Below are 18099 nucleotides of genomic sequence, written 5' to 3' on the forward strand. Positions count from 1 at the left end.
ATTCATGTTGTTTTTACTGGAGTATACCACCTCTGTATCCCTGATGTTTGCATGTTGAAGATCCGGTGCAATAAAACATCGCTCTTTGTAGCACTCCATGGTGGGTGGGGAGCAGGGATGCTGAATAAATTCCTTTCATCATGGCTCACAATCATTCTGGTTCCAACCGCAATGAAAAGAAGAGACGACTTGAAGCTGAGATTTTATCATCTGATGATGATGTCTCGATTTCACAAAATTCTAATTCTTGGGCACGTTTTATAGTAGTTGAATCACGAAATCAACTACCGTTGAAAATTAATCCTTTTTGCTATCTCTATAGCCATTGCAGGTATTTGTGGTGAAGTCAAGAATGTTTCACGCCTCCGGAGTGGTTCTCTTTTGGTAGAGTGTGCACGGAGACAGCAAGCTATCAATCTTTTGAAATGTACTACATTCGCAAACACTGAAGTTGCTGTCTCTGCGCACAGAACGTTTAACTTAAGTCGAGGTATCATCCGCGACAGAGCCCGTTGTCTGGCAGACATGACAGAAGAGGAAATTCTTGATGAACTCAACGATCAACATGTCACTTCAGTGAAACGTTTCACAAGAAAGGATGGAGATAACGTTGTCCCAACAAATACATATTGTTCACTTTTTCACTGTCGACCATACCGCTATCTATAAAGGCAGGCTATTCTAACATCGGAGTGGAGGTGTATGTCCCCAATCCACTCCGATGTTACAAGTGTCAGAAGTTTGGACACGGTTCCAAATCATGCGATCGGCCGATTGTTTGTCACCGTTGTGGTGCAAATCATGACGCCTCAGATTGTACAGCTGACCCCCAAATGTGTGAACTGTTAGGGTAAACATGTTGCATCTTCAAAATCATGTCCTCTTTGACAACATGAGAAAGATATCTTGACAGTCAAATGTCAAAGCAACATTTCTTTTCAGGAAGCGAAAAAAGTCATTGCCAGACGGTCACCTCAATCAGTACAAACTTATGCTGCTGCTGCTGTCTCTCGACCTTCTACCACAAGATCAATAGAATGTCAAACTGACTTGACATGGGCACACTCTGAACACCCTGTGCCTGTGGTTACAACATCAGAGAGTCAGACAAATGATTCAGATAATCAATCATGCGGCATCTCTCAAGCATCTCAGGTTGTGACTCAGACTATGGCCCCACCTAAACCAACTCCTGAATTACCAGGAACTATCAAATCATCGACTGAAATGCCCCCAAAACAAAAGAGGAAACAAAACAAGATAATTACTACTAAGATCCCTACTCTCACTGAAACATCTGTAGATGTTCATAATTTCGTTGATCCTCTCGAGATGGATTTTACTCCATCTTACATGAGTGGTGACTCTTCTTCACGGTCACGTGAGCGATCTCCTATAGAACCGCCATGAACCATTCAAATATTTTTCAATGGAATTGCAGAGGACTTAGGCACAATTTTAACGAACTGCAATTATTAACAACAGATTTAAGTCCATCAGCAATTTCTTTACAAGAGACGTACCTAAAAAATACAGATAACTTTGAATTTAGGCAGTATAGTTCGTATCATTCCTTCTCTCCCCCGACCGATAAAGCTACTGCAGGAGCTACTATTTTGGTGCGGCGGGGCGTTGTTCACAGTCCTGTTCGGCTTGACACAAATCTGCAAGCAGTTGCAGTTAGACTTACACTGCATATTGCCGTGACACTTTGCTCCTTATACATTCCACCTTCTTCAAATCTTCAGCAAAATGATCTACAAAAACTATACGACCAACTTCCAAATCCCTGTGTCATCATGGGTGATCTAAATGGGCATAATCCTTTATGGGGAAGTGCAATCATTAATCAAAAAGGAAAAGTGATCGAGGATTGTGTTTCCGATAATGATCTATGCATCTTTAATGATGACTCCGACACGTATTTACACCCTGCTACTGGCACATATTCATCTCTAGATCTGTCTCTGACGGATTCAGTTTTGTTAAACGAATTCTCCTGGTCAGTCCACGATGACCTAAGTGACCATTTCCCCACCCTACTTAAACCCATTAATCCCACTGATGATCCATCTTCACCACGATGGAATTTTTTGAAGGCTGATTGGCCTTTATTTCAATCTTTATGCAAAGATCAATTACAACCTACGTCTTTTCAGAATGTTACTGACCCGGTTCAGTTGTTCTCAGATCAACTGAATAAAATTGCTGATGAATCAATTCCTAAGTCCTCTGTCAAAATACTTCCGTAAACACCCCACTGTCCATAATTTAAACACTGTTAAAATTTCAAATGCCAAGGCAAGACGTCTATTTAAGCAAAATAAACGTCAATCATGGAATAACTATGTCTCAAAAATAAACTCTCGTACTCCTATGTCCAAAGTATGGAACATGATTAAAAAGATCAAAGGCAAGGGATCACATTCTACAGTTAACCATCTGAAGGATGGCGATACTTTATTAACTGATAAAACTGCTATTGCCAATAGACTTGGGAAAACTTTATCTCATCATTCGTCTTCATCAAATTACGTTCCTGAATTTCAAAAATATCAGCTCCAACAGGAAAAGAAAAAAGTAAATTTTACATCTGGTAATGGTGAAGATTACAATGAGGTATTTTCACTAAATGAGCTACATACTGCTCATGATACAGCAGCAGGCGCTGATAATATTCATTATCAGCTACTGAAACACTTGCCCGAATCATGCCTTGAAACTATGTTGACTATATTCGATGATATTTGGACATCAGGGACGTTTCCACCTTCATGGCATAATGCCATTGTCATCCCCATACCCAAACATGGGCGGGATCATTCTGATCCATCAAATTACCGACCTATCTCTCTAACTAGCTGTGTTTGTAAAACTATGGAACGCATGCTAAATAATCGATTAGTGTGGTACTTGGAAACAAATGATCTTCTTACCAATATACAATGTGGTTTCCGGAAAAACAGAAGTACTATCGATCATTTAGTGCGTTTAGAATGGTTCATTAAAAATTCCATTGTAAATAGACAACATGCTGTATCGATCTTTTTCGACTTAGAACAAGCTTACGATACAACATGGAAACATGGTAATTTAAAAGATCTTCATGATTTTGGATTAAGAGCCCGTCTGCCTCATTTTATATCCCAGTTTTTAACAGACAGGCAATTTCAAGTCCGAGTGGGTACAACCCTGTCTGATCATTATAATCAGGATCAGGGTGTCCCACAAGGCAGTATTTTGTCTGTCACTTTATTCAGCATAAAAATTAACAGTTTGTCAAAAGTTTTAAATGATTCAGTTGATGGATCACTTTTTGTGGATGATTTTAACATATCTTGTCGTGGTAAAAATATGCACACAATAGAAAGGTAATTACAATTATGTCTCAATAAAATTCACAAGTGGTGTCTAGAGAACGGGTTTAAATTTTCAACATCAAAAACTAACTGCATACATTTTTGCAGGAAATATAAACCGCATAAAGACCCTGAGGTATTTCTAAATGGCACCCCTATCCAAGTGGTGAAGGAGGCAAAGTTCTTGTGACTTATTTTTGATAACCATTTAACTTTCCTCCCACATATTAAATACCTTAAAGGTAAATGTCTGAAGGCACTCGACTTATTGAAAGTTGTTTCTAATTCAAAGTGGGGAGGGGATCAAACAACCTGCTTGACTGTATTGATTTTTCCATCACAAGGGATAAATATTTCAAAGCATCATCTATTAAGGATCTTTTTACTAGTATCAACTCCCGTTTAATTATAGATTTTTTAAAACACACTGAATTGTTTTCAAAATTTTTGATATTGCATAAAAACTATGTTTTAAACTTGGTAGAAAAAATTAACAACTGTGATTGTAAGTGGCTGTATCCTCGAAGGTGGTTAAAGTACAGTAAAATTATTGTCCCCCGGAGAGGATACATAAGTTCCATTTCTTTGAAAGTAAATTTATAGCTGTCACATTTTTTAATCGTAGGATATTTGTTCGTTTTAATTGGTGGTTAATATTGACTACAATCACCAGCGACTGAAGGGATGGTGTAAATCCTGCTGGGGTGCCGTGCAGGTAGCAAAAGCATCGTAAGTCCCCTCGGTCCCTAATGTGGTGGCCTAACTTTGGTTGCTGGCGATCTATAACCCGTTCTTATATTGTGTTGTTGAATTGTACCTTATTCTTTTATTTATTCTCAAACTAGTTTTAACTAAAATCTGTGATACTCTAGTTATTGTACTGTCCTTTGTGACGTTGTTGTCAGCGCCAATGGCATTGGACCCAGGACAATTTCATCCCGATTACCAGATAACTGTTCAATTTTCACAGCGGAAGCAAATGCTATTTTAACACCACTTAAATAGTTTAGCCAAACTACACACAAACAGTTCTTGCCTTCAGGCTATTAAAAACTTGTCTTGCACACATCCACTTTTAATTAAAATTGTTGAAATTATTTTCATTACTATAAGTAGTATGGCTTACCTCAGGAAGTAGAGACAGTCTTGCTTTGCTTCAACAAACATTGTGATAATTCTTTTTTTGTAGTATAAGGCGCCTATGCTTGTCGTAAGAGGCGAGTAATAAGATCGGGTGGTCAGGTTCGCGGACTTGGTCGATGCAAGTCATCATCGTATCCCCATTGTGTAGACCGATGCTCATAATGTCAATCACTGGATCGTCTGGTCCAGATTCAATTATTTACATACCGTCGTCATATAGCTGGAATATTCCTAAATGCGGCTCTAAACAACGAACAAACAAAGAACAGTTCTTTGCTTGTTCACTTATACACTGCATGTATTCCAGTAAACGGAACACGATATACACAGTATTTTGTAATGTTATGTTGTTAGTGCATCTCACAGCAAGACTTACTTTGTGCATCAACATATTCCTTTCTCTCCTACAGTTCATACAGTTCAGACAGTTCATACAGTGATATATGGTCTCAACTTGCATCAATCACACAACTGATCAGAGGGCTGTGGCTAATTACTAGAAGACCAACCTGTAGGTCCCGTGACCAAATCATGGAAACAAAGGTTTGAAAGTGTTTTTGAGTTTCCTGATGTGTACTGAACAATTTTGACATGGGCTGCCCGGTTGAAAATCCCGGGCATTTTGGGGAAGGGTCAACAAAGGTCAAACAGGGGTCAAAATTCAAAATTGTGTCGATATGCATATCAAATTACTCGTCCACTCATAAGGAACCTAGAAATACATAGTTTGTTATACTTCCGACCTTAAATGGGGTAGCTATGGCCAAAAACGTTGAAAGGTCAACGCACTTTTGGCAGTCGGTGAAATTCACAAACACAGTTAACATTGTCCGATAGTCGTGATTTTAGTGTCTAATAATATGTTTTCTGACATGACAAATTCAACCAAGCAACTTTTAAAAGTAAAAAGGGTTACCTTGGCCTTGAAAATCGAAATAACCTGACGTTTTCAAGTTGTTAAATATGTCAAGGTCGTTAGGGATAGTTTTGTAATCAAAAGTAAAACACTAAAGATGTGAATCATGTTCAAAAGGTTTATTGAATACAGATTTGTCTCAATGCCTTCCACATATTTTATTGCTTTCTAAGACAGCAGCGGTCGGTCTCCCTGAAATGAGAAGCATATGATTAAGAAAAGAGTACAAGCAAGAACATAACTATCATGTTACTCCCTGTTTGTATTGGGGTGGTGGGCGAGGGGAGTTACATGTGGCCCAGTTGTCTAAGGCGCCGCCAATCGCTGTGCAGAGTTGCGTCCCTTGGGCACACCAGAAACCTATGATTTTGGTTCTAATCCTGGTTCGTCATGAGGATGTATCTTCGTTTCTCAGCACAATATTCGTGCTTGTGGGTTTCAACGAAATGATACACGTCTGACGCCTAGGTCACTTCAAATTAAGCAGACACGCTTGGATGTAACGGGAATAATGTTAAAGGCGGCATTAAACCCAACTCACTCCTGTTTGTATGATTGTTGATACTAGACAAGACAAGACAAGACATAACTTATAAAGTTCTTCTGTTTTTCAGTAGCATGAAACTGTGACACATTTATGATTTCAAAGATAAGAACTTACCCACTCTGCTTATCAGGGGCTGTAAGAAACAAAATATATAATCATTTTAATGTTATTTATTGTTACAATCACCTCTTTATACAAAAGTAATATGACTGTATCCCAGTGCACATCTTTCACAAGGGATCAAGTATTATAGTTAAAAAAGATATTTATTTGGATAACCTTTGAAAAGAGAATAAATGCTTGGTTAACATATGATTGCTACTTTTCTGTGTCTGGTGTATGTAAATGTAATACTTAAATGATTTTGTTATCAACATGATGCTGTAAGATCGGTCAATGAATTCTTGGGCTACACGTTATATGCAGTGATTTTACTGTTGTGATTTAAAGGGCAAGTTCACACGGAAATGAACCTATTTTTCTTGTACTTTTTCCACATTAAAAGTGTTAACCTAGAAGTGTCATAGACAAAAATATAAAAATATCACAATTAATTAACATATTTTCCCCATTAAAACGATTTATATTTTTCACATTTACCAAGTGTTCTATTTCCACGACAAAAACACCATGGCTTATGCCCCTTGCAATATGACGTCATTGGTGCCAATTGATAAACATTATGACGTCATTATGCTTTGTTAGAGCCGCTTCACGTGGTGTAGGTCCAGGTGTGTGATTCTAGCGTCTCAGATGCCAGCCAGCATGGTGTTATGCTGAGTCACCACTGCGCCGGAGTGTGTCGTAGGCCATGTTGTTTTACCGCAAACTGGTACTTGATATCTTTTGCGTTGAGAATATACAGGGACCCAGTTGAATTGGCACCAATTACGTCATAATCTAAGGGGGATAACTCAGGCCTGTTTAGCTCGAAAAACGAAGGCCTCATAACGGCATATCATTTTCACACTATTTTGAGCTTCCTACTTTCACTGTGAAAAAAATGAGTGTATATTTTCAAACACAGATACTAATTAATTCTAAAATTGCGTTTTGTTTAGAAAAAGAAAGAAAGTGATTTTTGCGTGTACATTTCCCCTTTAACGTACCGGGGTGGTTCGAACTCGAGCCACAGATTGCCAGCTGCCACGGACGTGGTATAGTTCAAAGTTCCTTCCTTCTCGCAGGATGTGGAGTTGAAAATGCTGAGATGACTGAAAGATCAAACCTGTGCTTGTTACTGTCGTTGTATATCGTATCCGAGCCAAGATCAAATGAGGACTGTTTTACAAAAAGATCTTTGGCACTCACTAAGTAACCCTTTAAAAACCACAATAATGATCTGGTCCATCGAGGTGTTCTTAAAAGAAGTTAAATAAATCATTCGATGCACAAAACGCCTTCTTTCACACTGCTCTGATACTAATGGTGTCAGTTGTCACGAATTATAAATTTGTTTGTCAAGACATAAATAATTCGAAATATTGATCTTATATTAAGTTTTGTCGTTAAAGTAAATTGAACGACTCCAGCAACTTTTGCTGATGGGTGGGTCAAACAGTAAGATCCCACAGTGTCGACTAGAGAGTATAGTGTGTGATATTGTTTTGAAACGTTTGACATAAACAGAACCATAAACAGAGCCGACTAAATCAGGCAAAGACTGCATGTACTTGAATTTGAAATTTTCAAACCATGAGATTGATACCTTAAATTCAAATAACATTTTCAGACGAAAATCATTTCCCAAATGTCGGGAACGACCAACAATTTCATTTTCCTACACGAATACCATTTCATCCAGGTTGTTCAGTTACAAGAACGTATCGCAGAACGTGGACTTGGCACCCCATGAAATACACAATACGTGGTACAAACTCAATGCTCTGATACTAATGTGAGTGAGTGTGTTGGGTTTAACGCCGCTTTTAACAGTATTCCAGTAATATCACGGCGTGTCAGCTTAATGTGGGAGGAAAGCCCAAAGTGACGCAGGTCTTAGACGTCTACCACTTCGGTGAAACCCACGAGCACGGGTATGGTGCTGACAAACCTAGAAACAATCGGAGAGAACCGGGATTCGAATCCACAATCATAGGTTTCTGGCGTGCCCAAGAGACGCAACTCTGCACAGCGAATCGCCTCTGATACCAATGGTGTCAACTGTCACGAATAATAGATGTGTTGTTAAGACATACATAATTTGATATATTTATGTTATATTAAGCTTTCAAAGTTGAATGAGCGACGCTTAATATGCTGACTTATTTTAGAGTATTTGAAGGTTGATATAAACATTGGACTTCAATAAACTGCTCACTGTATACCAGTGTGCATCATGATACATCTAATACCCAATTAATGGTGACATACGGGGCAATAATTTACATCAATCAATCATATAGATATAAGGGTCTAACATATAAGGGTTTTAGTGACAATATATGGTACTAATTGTGGGCGGCATGAAAGAGCAAATGAAACCGCCAGGTAAGGGTTGCCTTGCTTACCTGACACCCGTTGAGGACACGTAGACAAGCGTTGAACAGCGGTTGACCTTGACGTCCCAACATCGTAAATTACAGTCCAGCAGCTTGAAACATGCGGTGTCATCGTTGTAGATCCATAAAGCACCAGTATCATCACAAAACACTGTGTTAACTTTTGGAGAAAATGTGTCAAGCCATGTGTTAATGACAACTATAGTACAAAGAATAACATGGAGCATTTTGTCAACTTATCTTACGTTAGTTCAGGCATATATGTATTAAATAACTAGAGCATTAGTCTGGTTTCATGTCATCTGAAACTGAGTCTACTTTGACGAAATAGAAAGTTATGAAATTTGTATCTACTTTGAAAAGGGGTCGGAGGTATTGTCTAAGTTTTTGGTGGACAAATGCATATGGATTGAAAACACTTTTAACACTTGTTTTAGAGAATAGGTAAATTTCTGTTAGCAAAATTCAGTGAGGTCCAGATTCTCAAAGTTAAGCTATATGTTGTACGGTACATACCTTGGTCAATGACATCAAACGAAATAATGTTCATTGAAAACTTCACTTTGGTTTCCAAATCGGCACCTGATGTGTTGACGCTTTGGATTTCTTTGCAATTGCCGAAATACACTCGCCTTTAACGGTAAAAGAAGGTAATTAATGAAATATCACTCTGGCATTGTGTCAATAACTTAGTGCTTATTTGTCCGACAATCGTACTTCAACGTTTTCATTTTGAAACATCATGGAACAAGGTATTTGGTGTCCAGGTCAAAACCAGTGTATGTTATCCAACGTGAACTGTACATTGTCCCTGTTTACGGCTGTGTACGTTCTTTAAAGACATTGAACAACACAAGTAGTGACTGGTGATATGATAGAGAGCACCGCCCTCACCCTGGTGCCCTCATCCAAATGCCAATCATGGAAGTGCTTACTACCGTATTCGACATAATTAGCGCCCAGGGCGCTCTCAAAATTAGAAATAGGGGGCTATTATTTGAATATTATTTTGGTGAAAAACAACTGTTGAAAGATCGTAAATTTCGCAGGTTATGCTGATAGCTTGAAATGTTTATATACGACAGATATATTTATCCAAAATTCAATTTTCCATAAATAAGGATGCATATAACACACGTATTATACACGAATAAATAAGTCTTGTGTACATTGATCAATCGGAAGGGGTGCTAATTGGAATTGTTCACTTGCCAAATATCGCCGTTGGCGCTTATTACGTCGAATACGGTAATCATATGCCATGACAAATCACTGAAGTCTAACACATCTCACATAGATATTTCAAGGGAAATAAATAAATCCGTGAAAAATAGTAAAAAGTGAAGTGGTTTTGGCTGTAAGCAGGTTGAACGCGTGGATAGCCACTAAGACTGTTTGGCTCATGTGGGATTGGACATTGTTACATTTCTGTCAGGAGTACATGTTGTGTGTCCTTCCTGATAATGAAAAGGCCTACGACATGATTTGGCGAAAAGGATATCACTTTGAAATCGTTTCAACATTTTTTTACTTTCAGATTTGCTGCTGTCTTATTGAAAGAGCATCGCCGTTTTCTTACCAAATTGGGTTTTTCCTTGATGTTTTAATCCATTTCATGAAGTAGAGGATCATGTCATTTCATCAGAGTGAGTGCGTATGGTTTTACGCCGCTTTTAGCAATATTCCAGCAATATCTAGGCGGGGGACACCAGAAATGGGCTTCACACATTTTACCAATGTCGGGAATCGAACCCGGGTTTTCGGCGTGACGAGCGAAAGCTTTAACCACTAGGCTACCCGACCGCCCCCATTTCATCAGAGCAATCGTGTACATTGACATACATTTTCATACATGGTAAATTAATACCTTTGGTGCAGTACAGATACTAGTATTTATGAATGTAAAACATCCTTTGTGTTATTGATGTTATTCATTTTTGGTCCTAAGCTATACCCCTACTACCACCACCAAAAGTAAAAAGTATTCTGAAAATAATTGTTTTCGAAGTAAATAATGAGGCAACTGGTACGTTGTGAACAATTTCTGTGCGTAATAGTTTACTCGCCTACCTCTGTTTTTTTTTATGGTGTATGGCACGTATTTAACTGGTTATTTAACACAAATATCTATATATAAGATGGAATAGAAGGTTTTAGCTGGTGGGTTTTACTCTAAAATAGGGGATACTTTGCTGATTGTGTACTACTGTCTTTAATTTCGCGTCAACTTATGCCTGAGACACGAGAGCCCATTTAATGTTAAACTTCTCCTTCACTGGTTTTAGTTTGTTACATACACAGATCTGTGATACCAACCCATCATAACTTCTGACAGTTCCAGCACAGGAAATATTGAGAAGATCCGTCGCAATTCCACCAGAAATCGAAACAAGGGCATTGACAGTTGGAGCGTAATTCCGAAAGGCGACGAATATTTGATCATCAAGATAAGCAATGCCTGCCCCCTCTAGTCCAGGCGACAACATACCTAGACAGGGCAGAGACAAACATATACATAGCAAAGAATCGAATTTAATCTGTAAGCATTTTGTCAATATCAGTCATTTATCTGGCGATTATCTATAATGCTTGTTATAGGATTGTTTGATGTTCCTTCATGTAGATAAAAGTGACAAAACCCTTTTTATAGCAATCTGTGAGTGAGTGAGTGAGTAAGTGAGTAGGTTTAACGTCGCTTTAAACAGTATTCCAGTTATATCACGGCGTGTCAGCTTAATGTGGGAGGAAAGCCCGAAGTGATGCAGGTCTCAGGCCTTTACCACTTAGGTGAAACCCACGAGCATGGGTATGATGCTGATAAACATAGAAACATAATTGTGGCGAACCTGGATTCGAACTGCAATCATAGGGTTCTATATCCAAGGGACGCAACTCTGCCGAGCGATTAGTAGCGCCTCAGACAACTGGGCCACGCGTGCCCCTAACAAGCAAACTATGCCAAAAGTAGAGTCCATTGTACGATTCCGATTACATCATTAGTTTGTATTTGTGAATCGATATTAAATAATGAAAATACCACGAAATGTTCACCGAGATCACAGACTATCCGTTTTATGACAAGAAGTTTCAACCAACCAAAACATATTGGTGTGATGTGTTGTTTTAATGTTTGCTAACTTTATCAAAAATCGCCAACAGCTGAAGGGATGATGTAAATCCGGCTGGGGTCCATGCAGGTAGCAAAAGTACTGTAAGTCCCCATGGACCCTAGCATGGTGATCTCTCTTCAGTGGCTGGCGATCAATAGCTCGTTTTTATCTTGTATTGTTACGTATGGTGTTATATTTTTATGGCTATCTACTAGTTTTAGATATAATCTGTGATAAATCTAGTTATTTTACTGTCCATCGTTGACAGGTTTGTATTCATTCTAAATATATGTATTATTAATATACTTCTCGTCACGATATGGCTGAAATACTGCCGATGTGACGTTAAATATTAACTCACTCACTCACTCACTCACTCACTATTGGTGTGAACATATTAGTATTAGATTGATGTGTATATTAGTTCGATTGGCAAGAAGCAGGTATTGAGGGTGGAATGACTTACTATATATTTGAGTGTCGTCCTCACTGGGGACGGACAGCTGATTAACCGAGGTTACGACATCATTGGTGATGTAATAGATGGAGTAATCGCTATTATTGGCTCCATCAACTGTAATATGGTTGACAGTACGAATCGCTTCTATAGTTGACAGGAAGATCCCAACTGGGTCAACTACAGCAATATCAGATACAAAGAATCCAGAAACAAGCACGGCGCATCCCTCGACTGTAAAACAACATAGCAGATCGTTTGCTCATTGAAGAAAAAATAAATGGTCTGGTTATGCACAAATGTGTTCTTACTTTTTCCAGTATAATTTAGCATGTTTTGAGTTATATTTACGTATTCATGCTGAGCCTTATATTATCATATTTACACAATAATTATTTTAGTATCCCAGATAAATAATCAATACGTAATCAAGGCCTGTCTGTGTCTGATGAATGACAACAATTTGAGACTACTCATTTGAGGGGATAGGGCCGGGGGAAGCATCAATAAAATGTTTTCGAAGAACAAATGCCAAATGATACACTTTTTGTACTATGTTATGTTGTTACCAGTAACAAACCGTCAGAAGAGAACGTATGTACATATGCACTGTAATTCATGAAATCATCTTGGCATGATAGATCATGCGATTTCCAAAAGTACTACAATTGCAAAAGTGAAGATTATCCTAATAGATATCACATCAGTTATTCAGAAGTGCAAGTACTACACGCGTACAGAATGACGTGGCGATAGGGATTTATGACTAAATCACCAAAATATAATATGTCTGAGTTTGGACTTTGCTTTTCTCTAGTACTCCGAGCATTGCTAGCTCAAAAGTATTTTGTGTTATTTCACATCCCAATTTTGTCTCCTTTGACAACAGGAGGGTGCCGAAGAGGGCTTGGACGAGTCCAAATTTACTACCCGGGTACCCGACCCCCTATTACCCGATCCTACCCGGGTACCCACTGCAAGTCTCAAGTAGAACAAGGGAACAAAATGTCTGATTGGTAATTGTTTCACCGCAGCCCTGGCTAAAACTATTTAGATACATGTATCAAACAATCAGATCATGAGTTCACTGAAGTTGACTGAAGCTTCATCTTTACTCAAACAAGGAATGTGTAAATCGTCAGAAAGAATGCGAACATAAACGACTTGTAGTGTAACCACTAAGCTATTGTGGGTTTTTGTCATTAAACAATATATCACGTGACTAACCACGGGTCCGGGTTGACCTGTGGGTACCCGGGTCCTACTCAGGACCCACCCGACCCGGATACCCGAGTTACCCGCCCCAGCCCTAGTGCAGATGCACGATCTCTCTGAGGTTTCCTTTATTTCGCCTCTCTACCTGCGTGGAGGACAATCATTCTGTGGTATACTGGTTTTGTCAGTTCAAAATGTCTGATGACTGTAAGCCCAAAAGCATTATCATCTGGTCTCTTTTGTCAACAAAGACCTAACAAGAAGGCGATTCAGATGAATGCTCTTTGCGATTTTGCCTTTAGTTCGTTTTTCTACTTACGTGGAGGACAATCTTCTGGTTGATCCCCGATCAATGCTGTGAGATCGTTGATAAGATCGCAAAGTGTGCTGTTGAGCGCTTGGAGATCACTTTCAAAGCAATCCCCTGGAGCTAAAACAGAATTATACAGTAACTGTTGTTATCTGTTATAAATCATAACTTTGTGTTTAACCCGGTTAATTGAGGATACAGATAATGCTGTCATCAGCCGTTCATCTTTTGTCACTTGGAACTTATTAAACACGCCTGTAAATATGGAAACATCTACAATTGTAAACCTTTCATCTTTAGATTAATTAGATGCCATTACGTTCTCTGTAAAGGGCCCAGTGCTTCTCTTTTGTGCAATGGCATATTGGTTCTATAATCTCCTAGAAAGTGATGTTTTGACAATGTTCATCAAACCTAAAAAATGTTGATGAAATGATATGAAGTATGGAGTAAAGTGTATCGAGTAAGATTATAACACATGTGTCTTTGATACCAACAATTGGAAAATTAACATAAGCAATCGTGGCATCGGAAATGATGGACAAATTATAATAAATGATAAAATGAACGGAAGAATTGTGTTAACTCCACAATCTGCAATATTCGTTCTATATCATGGTTTCCTAACAACAAACTCACAAAACTAGCCAAGGCCTACTAATGAATTGGTCGGTCTGTTGTTTTGTTGTTTTGTTGGTTTGTTTGTGGTAGTTTCGTTTCATTTCATTTGTTTAAAAAACCCACTCAGCAATATATCAGCTATATGATGGCGGTCTGTAAATAATCGAGTCTGGACCAGACAATCCAGTGATTAGGATCGATGACATGCATCATCCAAGTCAGCGAGCCTGACCGCCCATTGCCGCTAGTCGCCTCTTACGACAAGCACAGTCGCCTTTTACGACCAGAATGGGTTGCTGCCGACCTATTCTACCCAGGATCTTCACGGGCCGCCTACCAATGAAACAACTAAGATGTTCAAAATGATAGAAATGTGATTGATATGTGTCAAGTATGTGCATGAAACAGCACAACAGTTTCCAGTTGTCCAAGAACTCGGAGAAAACGACGACCAAGCCCTTTGGAAAAAAGAAAGGAATGCACATCATCGTTTCTTCCGTGTGTTTGGTTTTCTTATGATGGTATCCATTTCAAAGATTCTATTATCAGCTTACAGCACAATATCAATCATTTGTTTTAGTATATTAATCTGTAATTTTTCAATACAGTGGAACAAATATGACCGAATATGACACAAAAGGGAACAATTCAGTATAATTCAGTAAAAGTGACAAAATCATTTTGATAATCCTACGAAATCACTACGATTCCGATTATATCATAAACAACGTTCTGCAGAGCAAAGGAAAAGTTTAAATGTTCATTATCAACATTATGGAGATATCCGACGCTAAAATATTTTTCTATCATTCAGACATAGGTAGTAGTCTGAAATAGACAGTTTCAAAAAAGTCCATATGTATGCATGAATCTGCCGAGACAAAAGGCATTGCTCGTGGGGATATGATATCAATACAGTAAACTACGTTTATAACGAACACGCTTATAACGAACTGACGGATATAACGAACTTTTTTTGCCCCGACTATTTGCTGTAGTTATGCTGTATATATGCATAAAAGGAACTACGGCTATAACGAACTAAAATTAGTGGTCCCTTTGAGTTCGTTATAACCGTAGGTTACTGTAATTGCCTTGAATTGATGAAATTATCCTTTTCTCAAGTGAAATCAAATAATAGAGCTACTCTAACTGTTAAAACTGAGTAAAACTCAAGAAATATTTCCCAGTCCCGATCTTTGGTTTCAGCACATTATGCTTGAGCTTAAAGTATTCAATGTATCATTTAACTGTCTTTGAAATCTTAGATTACATATATTTTGTAGTTCTCATTTTATTCTTAGTTTTTTAAAAGAAATCGAATTGTTTCATAAATTTTGATTATTATGTTTTGTAAATAAATAAATTAACTTTTACAATTGGTAAAATAAATCAGTAACTGAGATTGATATCCTCGAAGTAGTGTACAATTATTGTCCCCCTGAGAGGGTATGTGAGACCACGTCTTTCAAAGTATAGTTATTTGTACCAATTTTTTAATCGTAGCATATGTGTTATTTTAATGTTTGCTAAATTTGACAATAATCGCCAACAGCTGAAGGGATGTTGTAAATCCGGCTGGGGTCCATGCAGGTAGCAAAAGTACTGTAAGTCCCCATGGACCCTAGCATTGTGATCTGTCTTCAGTGGCAGGCGATCTATAGCTCGTTTTTATCTTGTATTGTTACGTATGGTGTTATATTTTTATGGCTAACTACTTGTTTTAGATATAATCTGTGATAAATATAGTTATTTTACTGTCTTCTTGTCACGATATGGCTGAAATACTGCCGATGTGACGTTAAATCTTAACTCACTCACTCACATATATTTTGTGAGTTGAAATCATACAAATCACCACTCAACGATACAGAACAGCAGCAACACAAATAAATAATTGCAATTTGGTAATTCTCGAATATTACCAGCACGGCAGCGTTTTCTGTTTTGTAAAAACAAATATTGCAAATATATTGTAATGCAAACATGAAGTAAGTCTAAGAATGAAGTCCACACATATTTACAACATGTAACAATCACCTGTAAAAATCCTCAGTAGTATAGTGCCCATACTGAATTCAACATCTTTACAAGATCATGGAAATCTCAAAACAAAACTTTTAAAAGCTGATGTCGCCTATTAAAAGCACATCTTTCACTTTTGATAATGAAGATAGAGTGAGAGATACAGCTATGGAGCAACTGACCAACTAAACAAAACTTCTACCTACAATTAGTCTTTATTCCATTTTCCAAAGACAATCATCTAACTTAATCACGACAAACTGTTAACGAATGACAGCAGAAACGTTTGACAACTAGGATGCTGATTGATTAATTCTGCCATGACTTATGCTGTTGTAGTTCTATTTTTTCACAAATGAAATGTACTTACTCTGACATGGACACTGTTCATTTGTGACATCAAAGATACATTGAAAATCAGCCTTAGCATCTTCTAGTTGAGTCAAGATGCCAGCAAGCTTGTTGGGGAGCTCATCTGGTCCAGGCTGAGATCCCAGTGATGGCGCAAGGACAGCCAGGAGAACTATGAAGAGACCGTTGTCGAACATCGTCATGTTGATTCCGATTGACTTTTCGCCTCACCCTCAAGAGTTATTTTCGGCATTCAAAATTCTCGTGGACCAGCAGATACCTGTCACGTGTCCAGGTGTGTCGCCCACGTGGTAATATCTGCCACGCTGTATGTAATTGATTTTGACAAAGATTTTTCCAAACCGCAGCATATTGAAACAGATGGTACGCATCAGACGTTTTGGATCAAGTTTTGTCTGTTTGATATATATTTGAATTGGTTGAAGGACATGACACAATCGTTGGTGTAAATCAGATTAACATGAACAGTCGAGACATACAGGCAGATAATTATAAAAGGAGTAATAAATACAATATAGTTTGTCCCGTTTTTGTGATGGCATGACCTCAACGATAGTTGCATACTGACTTTGACGTTTGAACAGGATCAGCTGATGACTCTGACTAGATAACAGTCATATGAACAGGATCAGATGGTGACTCTCTCTAGATAATAGACATATGAACAGGATCAACTGGTGACTCTCACACGTTAACAGTCATATGAACAGGACTAACTTGTGACTCTCTCTAGGTAACAGTCAGATAAACAGGATCAACTGGTGACTCTCTCTAGGTAGCAATCATATGAACAGGATCAACTGGTGACTCCCACTAGATAACAGTCTATGAACAGGATCAGCTTGTGATTCCGACTAGATAACTGTCCTATGAACAGGATCAGCTGATAACTCTCACACGTTAACAGTCATATGAACAGGATCAACGGGTGACTCCCACTAGATAACAGTCATATGAACAGGATCAACTGGTGACTCCCACTAGATAACAGTCATATGAACAGGATCAACTGGTGAGTCTCACACGATAACAGTCATATGAACAGGATCAACTGGTGACTCCCACTAGATAACAGTCATATAAACAGGATCAGCTGGGGACTCTCTCTATGTAACAGTCATATAAACATGGTAAGCTGGTGACTCTCTCTAGGTGACAGTCATATGAACAGGATTAGACGGTGACTCTCTCTAGGTAGCAATCATATGAACAGGATCAACTGGTGACTCCCACTAGATAACAGTCTATGAACAGGATCAGCTTGTGATTCCGACTAGATAACTGTCCTATGAACAGGATCAGCTGATAACTCTCACACGTTAACAGTCATATGAACAGGATCAACGGGTGACTCCCACTAGATAACAGTCATATGAACAGGATCAACTGGTGACTCCCACTAGATAACAGTCATATGAACAGGATCAACTGGTGAGTCTCACACGATAACAGTCATATGAACAGGATCAACGGGTGACTCCCACTAGATAACAGTCATATAAACAGGATCAGCTGGGGACTCT

General features: G+C 38.4%; 1 protein-coding gene across 1 annotated transcript; it reads right to left on the reverse strand.

Moving 5' to 3' along the window:
* Positions 1–5522: 5522 nt before the first annotated feature.
* Positions 5523–16839, reverse strand: LOC124132637. The gene is made up of 9 exons (XM_046496638.2): positions 16575–16839; positions 13568–13678; positions 12043–12267; positions 10783–10954; positions 8983–9098; positions 8476–8626; positions 7075–7179; positions 6080–6098; positions 5523–5610 (listed from the first exon to the last, which is right to left on the reverse strand). Exons 1-8 carry the CDS (start codon positions 16756–16758, stop codon positions 6092–6094), a joined length of 1071 nt encoding a protein of 356 aa, XP_046352594.2. The 5' UTR covers positions 16759–16839; the 3' UTR covers positions 5523–5610; positions 6080–6091.
* Between the last annotated feature and the right edge of the window lie 1260 nt (positions 16840–18099).

Source organism: Haliotis rufescens, unplaced genomic scaffold (genome assembly GCF_023055435.1).
Source record: "Haliotis rufescens isolate VD_foot unplaced genomic scaffold, xgHalRufe1.0.p SCAF_11, whole genome shotgun sequence".
NCBI lineage: Eukaryota > Metazoa > Mollusca > Gastropoda > Lepetellida > Haliotidae > Haliotis > Haliotis rufescens.

What these genes read in the sequence shown, in the direction of transcription:
- LOC124132637 (XM_046496638.2), bottom strand. Translation starts at nt 16,758, where the DNA reads ATGACGATGTTCGACAACGGTCTCTTCATAGTTCTCCTGGCTGTCCTT. An exon ending in TGAACAGTGTCCATGTCAGA is followed by an intron (nt 13,679 to 16,574) that starts GTAAGTACATTT and finishes ATTCTGTTTTAG; the next exon opens with CTCCAGGGGATTGCTTTGAA. An exon ending in ACTGTCAGAAGTTATGATGG is followed by an intron (nt 9,099 to 10,782) that starts GTTGGTATCACA and finishes TTACCGTTAAAG; the next exon opens with GCGAGTGTATTTCGGCAATT.